This window comes from Engraulis encrasicolus, unplaced genomic scaffold (genome assembly GCF_034702125.1).
Source record: "Engraulis encrasicolus isolate BLACKSEA-1 unplaced genomic scaffold, IST_EnEncr_1.0 scaffold_27_np1212, whole genome shotgun sequence".
NCBI lineage: Eukaryota > Metazoa > Chordata > Actinopteri > Clupeiformes > Engraulidae > Engraulis > Engraulis encrasicolus.
Window position 1 is genome coordinate 1,555,217 of NW_026945566.1, and position 7,500 is coordinate 1,562,716.

General features: G+C 41.5%; 1 protein-coding gene across 5 annotated transcripts in view; it reads left to right on the top strand.

The window, feature by feature from the left end:
* Positions 1 to 7,500, top strand: part of ldb2b (LIM domain binding 2b) — a 51,783-nt gene that overhangs the window by 32,537 nt on the left and 11,746 nt on the right. For all 5 annotated transcript variants that reach the window (XM_063192950.1, XM_063192952.1, XM_063192951.1 and 2 more), the window contains exons 3-4: positions 554 to 726; positions 6,346 to 6,468. In XM_063192950.1, coding sequence (XP_063049020.1) covers positions 554 to 726; positions 6,346 to 6,468 — 296 coding nt within the window. The remainder of the gene's footprint in view (positions 1 to 553; positions 727 to 6,345; positions 6,469 to 7,500) is intronic.

Here is a 7,500-nt window from a genome sequence, read left to right on the forward strand (position 1 = left end):
TAGTGTGTGTGTGTGTGTGTGTGTGTGTAGTATAGTGTGTGTAGTATAGTGTGTGTGTGTGTGTGTGTGTGTGTGTGTGTGTGTGTGTGTGTGTGTGTGTGTGTGTGTGTGTGTGTGTGTGAGTGTGTGAGAGTGTGTGTGAGAGAGAGTGTGTGTGTGTGAGAGAGAGAGAGAGAGAGAGAGAGAGAGAGAGAGAGAGAGAGAGAGAGAGAGAGACAGAGACAGAGACAGAGACAGAGAGAGAGAGTATAGTATGTGAGCGTAACTGTATTTTTGCCAGATTTGTATGAGTGCATCTGTGGGTCTGAGTGGGTCTGTAGATGTGTGTGCTATTAAACAGCTTGAATTATGTAGGCTAGTGTATGTGTATCCTGGTTACTAATACGGTTTCTTAGTCTTGGTCTGTTTTAGCAGGAGCCACATTAATCAACGTGGACAAGCAGGGTAGAAGGTGACATTCCAAAGAGCCCCCCACCCCCCCATTTTTTATTTATTTATAAAAAGAGATGTTCCATTACATCATACCTACCGTACCTCTTGTGTCTCGTTGCAGCGATTGGCCGAACCTTGATCCCTCGCTATTTCAGCACGGTGTTCGAGGGTGGGGTGACCGAGCTCTACTTCGTGCTCAAACACTCCAAGGAGTCCTTCCACAGTTCCACCATCACCCTGGACTGCGACCAGTGCAGCATGATCACGCAGCATGGCAAGCCCATGTTCACCAAGGTATATACCAACATACCACCCACAACACTACTAGACCAGGAGCATACACTCACACACACCACCCCCCCACACCCACACACACACACACACACACTCCACCCAACATGATGCAACTCAGGTCAACACTGTGAAAGATCTATACATTGATTTTCTTTTGTCCAGGAATGCACCTTTTCAGTGCTTCAAGGTTTAGAAGAAAATGGAGAGCTCCAACTTGCTGAGCCCTCAGTAACTTGCAATCATAAGTACTGTATGAGGACTACTAGTGGAGCAGTAGGAATAGCTGTGGGCTTAAAGGGACACTGAGTGAGATTTTTAGTTGTTTATTTTCAGAATTCATGCTGCCCATTCACTAATGTTACCTTTTTCATGAATACGTACCACCAGCATCAAACTCAAAGTATTCATTTATGACTGGAAAAATGGCATTTTTCATACATGAAAAGGGGGGTCTTCTCCATGGTCCGCCATTTTTGAATTTCCAAAAATAGCCATTTTTAGCTGCAAAAAATGACTGTACTTGGACCATACTAGAAAATATGTGTTTATTACTTAGTAAACTGTCATGTAAAGATCAAATTTGGCATTAGGCAGCCCAGTTTCAATGAGCAGCATATTTGCAGTACCTTTTTTTGACCATTTCCTGCACAGTGTCTCTTTAAGGGTGAGTCACTGTTATTTATCCTGCTTTGATTATTGTTCTAAACTTCTCCAGCTGTTATATTCAATTATATTCAGACATTAAATCAGATAAGTATTTGACTATAGTCATCACTCAAGTTTTTGAAAGGTTGGCCATTTTATATACAGTAATGCAAAGAAGCACTAATTACAGCCTGCTATATGTTATGCTGCCAGTGTGGATTCAATAGTCTGTTATAACCCAAGGATCATGATAAAAACAAATTACATAGTCACCGCTGATGCTAAACACTATCATTTACTTTCACTGTCATTTACTTGTCTACTAGATGGCATGTTAAATTGACTACCATGCTACAGCACACCATGTTATCAGGTACTCTGGGTACACCATGAAAATACCATGTCTCAGATGGAGGTAGTAGTCATGAACAGTATTTTCAATAGGCAAAAGAAGGCATGCTCACTTATATAATGTTTTTTTTATACAAGCCAAGCCAGCTCAGTGTGGCAATAAGGAAAATAGCATGACCATTTTTCTCTTTTTTTCAGTCTTTGCATCCATTATTTCTGTTGAGTCTTGGTTGAGGTCTCTGCCGATGAGATGTTTTTAGTCTTTGTGCCCTCGCACGCGTTAAAACACATTTTCCTTTGTTATTGAGAGAGCATAGAAAAATTGGTAGTTGGTTATTTTTAAGGACACACCTAATTAAGAAAATACACGAGGACATATATTGGAAAGGAGAGTTTGTGTGGGTGAATAATTTCATGTGGACTGAATTCAGTGGACATAGAGTCAGATTTGAAGGATGAGAACGTTTCGAAAAAAAATGTGTGTGTGTGAGAGAGAGAGAGAGAGAGAGAGAGAGAGAGAGAGAGAGAGAGAGAGAGAGAGAGAGAGAGAGAGAAGAGAGAGAGAGAGAGAGAGAGAGAGAGAGAGAGAGAGAGAGAGAGAGAGAGAGAGAGAGAGAGAGAAGAGAGAGAAAGACACAGAGAGAGAGAGAGAGAGAGAGAGAGAGAGAGAGAGAGAGAGAGAGATTTCTCTTCTGCAGGCTGAGATGTTCCCTTTTCTCTGCTGCACCACCAGACTCTAATTTATTCCTAATTGTGGATGCAGAGCTGCACCAGCTCACAAAACAAAAAAGAGGAAACAATCCCCAGCTCCCTCTGCTCCCCCCTTCTCTCCCACCCCCCTTCTCTCTCTTTTTCTCTCAGCCTCTCCCTCCCTCCCTCCCTCCCTCCCTCCCTCCCTTCCCCCCTCCCTCTCTCTCCCTCCGTCTTTCTCTCTTTTCTCTGCCTCTGCCTCTCCCTCTGCCTCTTACCTTTTTTTCAGGCTCATTCTTTCCCCCATCTCTGCTGCCTGCCTCTCCTCTCCTCTCCTCTCCTCTCCTCATCTCTCCTCTCCTCTCCTCTCTTCTCCTCCTCACCTCTCCTCTCCTCCCCTCCGCTCCCCTCTCCTCTCCTCTCCTCTCCTCTCCTCTCCTCATCTCTTCCTATTTCCTGGTTTTAGCTCTGTGCCTGGGCTGAGACTGGGTGCAGGCATTATTTTTGTATTTTCTGTGTATAATTGGAAAATTCCCTTTACATATCCATAAATAAATAAGGCCAATGCAATCCAGTTCAACTTACACTTACAACCTATCAATTATAACACATTATGTTGGCAACCTCCATCAGTATGTTGAAGGGGAATAAAACACAAACAGTTTTTTCGGTCCATATTAGGCTAAGGGTAAACAATGGTTTAACATAAACAGCATGCTACTATAATAGCATCACAACAATTTAACAGAAACTAAAACACGCATACACACACACACACACACACACACACACACACACACACACACACACACACACACACACACACACACACACACACACACACACACACACACACACACACACACACACACACACACACACACACTGCATATAGTTGTACACTTATCTCCTCACTAGCACATGAAGTTATATTACTCATGTAATTTGTCACAATTAACTACCAGGGCTAACACGTGGTAACTAATAAAATGTATTGTTTTGGACACCACTATTATTTGTTAAAACAGTTAGGAAAAAATATAACTACTCCTGAACCAGTTTGTGGAAAGAAAAGGCTGTGTAGCATAAAGCTACAGCTTTTAGGCTTCAGACAAATCTGCACTTTGTATGTTTTTAAATCATGGACAGAACAAATAGGGACCCTGGGTTTCATAAAGTAAACCACTAATACTATTTCAAAGCTTCTATCTGACAATAACATTGTCTCTTACACAGAAAAGTTACTGTAATTGTTTGGGATAATATTCCAGGAGCAGCTTGCCTCAGAACTCTCATTCTGTGTCGGAACATGATGGAAAGTGGTTTTGTGTTATCTTATCAACCTCAGCCGTATATTCTCACTGATGCCTCCTACCTTAACTACAATTAATACAGCTCTGGACATTAAGACAACAACCACTGCAAAACATACAGTAACATTTCTCTTATGCTCATATTTAACATATAAACAAATGGCAATGATATTTAACGCTGTAGATGACCTTAGAGGAAATTGTTTGGTATCTCTTAGCTTTACTATAGTTAGCTATGTGAACATTTGGAAAGTTTATGTGTAAATTAAACATTTTGAAGGTGTTTGGCACAAAATCTGAGACAAGTCTGCCTAAGTCATTGATCTGGTCCTGGTCATTATTATATAAATAACTTCTCATTTCCGGTCTGCTGTCCTAATCCTTACCCACAGACAGTTACATGATGGCTCTTAGTTGTAGTACTGGTATAGCATATTCTAACACATCAGGAGTCTACATTACACATACTGCAGGTAGCAGTGGTGTAGTCTACTTTTTTATGGTGGGTATACTGTATATTTGAGCATTTTTTGAAGTGGGTATACTGTATATATTTGTGCTATTCAAAATAATGGATCAATCAATTTTAAGTGGGTATACTGAAATCGCTGAAATTTAGAAGTGTACTCCGTATACCCACGTAGACTACACCACTGGTAGGTAGTGAAATATCCACTCACTGAGCTGGCCAAAAGTTTACAACAACACAAACAAATAAACCCCCCGCCCTTTCTACAAAGGCAAAGTGCAAGAGAAAATAGACAAGGATTGCCGCCAGTACACTGTTGGGCATATGAAATCAAACGAACAATTACCAACCAAATGACAACGAGGTTTCATCACATATTGCTTACAGTTTAGGACTATAATGTTGAACCAGGAGTGATAATTCAACTATACCATTCAAATGGTACGATATGTTGGCTGACTGTAGGCCTATAGCAAAACTATTTAATTTAATTAAAAAGTACCACCAGAGTAGAAATTGCATATCCATAACACTGTACCTAACAAAGTATAGTACTCATAGTATCAATACTATGACACCACATATTGACCAGTGACATTGCATGTCCTTTCCCTGTTAGGATGAACTTGGCCAAACAATCACAGTTGGTTTTTTTTAAACTTTGCTTATTTTTATTATTTTTAAAAGGCTATAGGTAATAATTTGAGTGGTAATGGTTGAGTACTCAAGTTCAGCTTAAATGATCAGCTGACATATTGAGAGAGAGATATATATGTAAAGTGAAGACTTAGTAGAGTTCTTCTGGATCCTGCAGTTATGTGGTTAACCACTTCAGTGCCCTGAAGAGGCTTACTTGATCATTTCAGCACCATCAAGAAAGAGTACAATAACAAGTTCAAGTTTTAATGTTCATATTATATATATAAATTAATGTTTTATGTTTTCTATCAAAATCATAATATGCTTGTGTGTGTGTGTGTGTGTTTGTGTGTGTATCTGCGCGCGAGCAATGTACGTCCGTCTGCCTGTCTATCTATTAGTGTGTGCGTGCGTGTGTGTGTGCGTGCGTGCGTGCGTGCGTGCGTGCGTGCGTGCGTGGTGGTACTGGGGGCATTGATTAGAGTGTGTCTGCTGGGATTACATCCCTCTGGTTGCCATGCCAACTAATCAGCTGCTCTCTGTTGCCCTGGCAACGGAATGTCGGAGCTCAGAGAACCAGAACGAGAATTCCTCACAAACAGAAAATAATGGCTTAATTGGGAAACTACGCTACTTCAACATTTGCTTTTTCATTCCCAGAGACAAATAACCTAGTGTAATATGCTGGACTTCATTTTAAGAGACATCAAAAAATCTGCATTTTGCATTTTGAAGAAAAATATAATTCTTATCATTTCAGTTATATGATTATCAGTTTGTGTTATTTGTAATAGCAAACCTTAGTTGAAGAGTGCTGTTTAAATGGAGTAAAATTGTCTGCCACCATTCAGCCTCAGCCTCCCATGTATCCTTTATGGGTACTCTTCAACTATGGACATTGTATAGAAAAGAAATAGATCACTGTTCTTATTTATTACTTTCATACATTCTCTACACCCCTTCTCATTTCAATTTACAGTGGTATTAACTGCTAGTGCCAGTTATTATTTAATTATGAAAGGGTTGTGTGAATCTGCGCTAACTAAAATTCACTACAGTGACTGTGTGTGTGTGTGTGTGTGTGTGTGTGTGTGTGTGTGTGTGTGTGTGTGTGTGTGTGTGTGTGTGTGTGTGTGTGTGTGTGTGTGCGTGTGTGTGCGCGTGTGTGTGTGTGTGTGTGTGTGTGTGTGTGTGTGCGCGCGTTTGTGTGTGTGTGTGTGCGTGTGTGCGTGTGTGCGCGCGTGTGTGTGTGTGTGTGTGTGTATGTGTGTGCGTGCGTGCGTGCGTGTGTGCGTGTCCTTCTCTGTCCCTCTAAACTCTGGTCCCTCTAAACTGTAGGTATGTACGGAGGGTCGGCTGATCCTACAGTGACTGTGTGTGTGTGTGTGTGTGTGTGTGTGTGTGTGTGTGTGTGTGTGTGTGTGTGTGTGTGTGTGTGTGTGTGTGTGTGTGTGTGTGTGTGTGTGTGTGTGTGTGTGTGTGTGTGTGTGTGTGTGTCCCTCTAAACTGTAGGTATGTACGGAGGGTCGGCTGATCCTGGAGTTTGCCTTTGACGACTTGATGAGGATTAAGACGTGGCATTTCACCATCAGGCAGTACAGGGAGCTCATCCCACGCAGCATCCTCGCCGTGCATGTGAGTAGGGCTGTCCTAAACGATTATTTTTCTCCCGATTGATCTATCAACTATTTTTTTCGAATAGTCGATTAGTCAAACGATTGATTTTTCAAGTACTCTAGCACTTTAATCTTCAAGGAAATTGGGAAAAAAGAAAGAAACCGTTAAAATGCTCATCCCACGCAGCATCCTCGCCGTGCATGTGAGTCTGGACAGCTCAGTGCTCTACACTGCCCTACAAAGACAAAGTGCAGTATCTACACCAACACTGAAACTGAGAAAAATGCCTTCAAAGCCTAGGTATTAGGTTGGATCTTGTAGTTACTGCAATTTTGACCAAGCAATATCTCTAAAAGAGAGCACATTTAGACCATAAGGCTTTGTCCCAAGATAAAGGGGGTGTAATGAAGGCAAAAAACTCAGTCTAAACTCAATTTTGAGACAATATGTAGTTACTGCACTTTGCCTTTGTAGGGCAGTACAGTGGAACTACTAATCCACGTGGACCTGTTGTTTGCTATTATGAGCATGTGTGTTTGTATTGTGTGTGTCTGATTTTGCGCCATTGACAGTGCGTCTGATAGTTCCAAAAACAGAAACAGAAAAAAACACAATAGACAAAGGTACAACCCCCCATGACAAAAACACAGCATGACATAGGACCAGACAAGGAACCCCTCATATTTTTTAATAGAACACAATGGTAAAGTGCAATGATACTATAGTGCAGTTAGAGTGCAATCAGGTGTGCCACAGTACCTGTTTTACGCAGGCAAAACATGACCCAAAACTGGTTTTGAGTATTAGACAGAGGTAGGGGGAAAAAATTCAGACAAAAAGCACTTCATGCAACAACAGACATGGCAACATCATCCTGAAGCAAAGGGCTCTCTCATTGCCTGCAATGTGGTGAGATGTAGCTGCAGAGGTGATACCTGAGCAGATAAATAGCTTTTCCTGCACTGCGCCGCGGTGGTTATAGCTCTAAACACTTTTACAGATGGAGGTCAACTCAGAATAGTGGTTACTGCCCCCTGACCTTTGACCCCA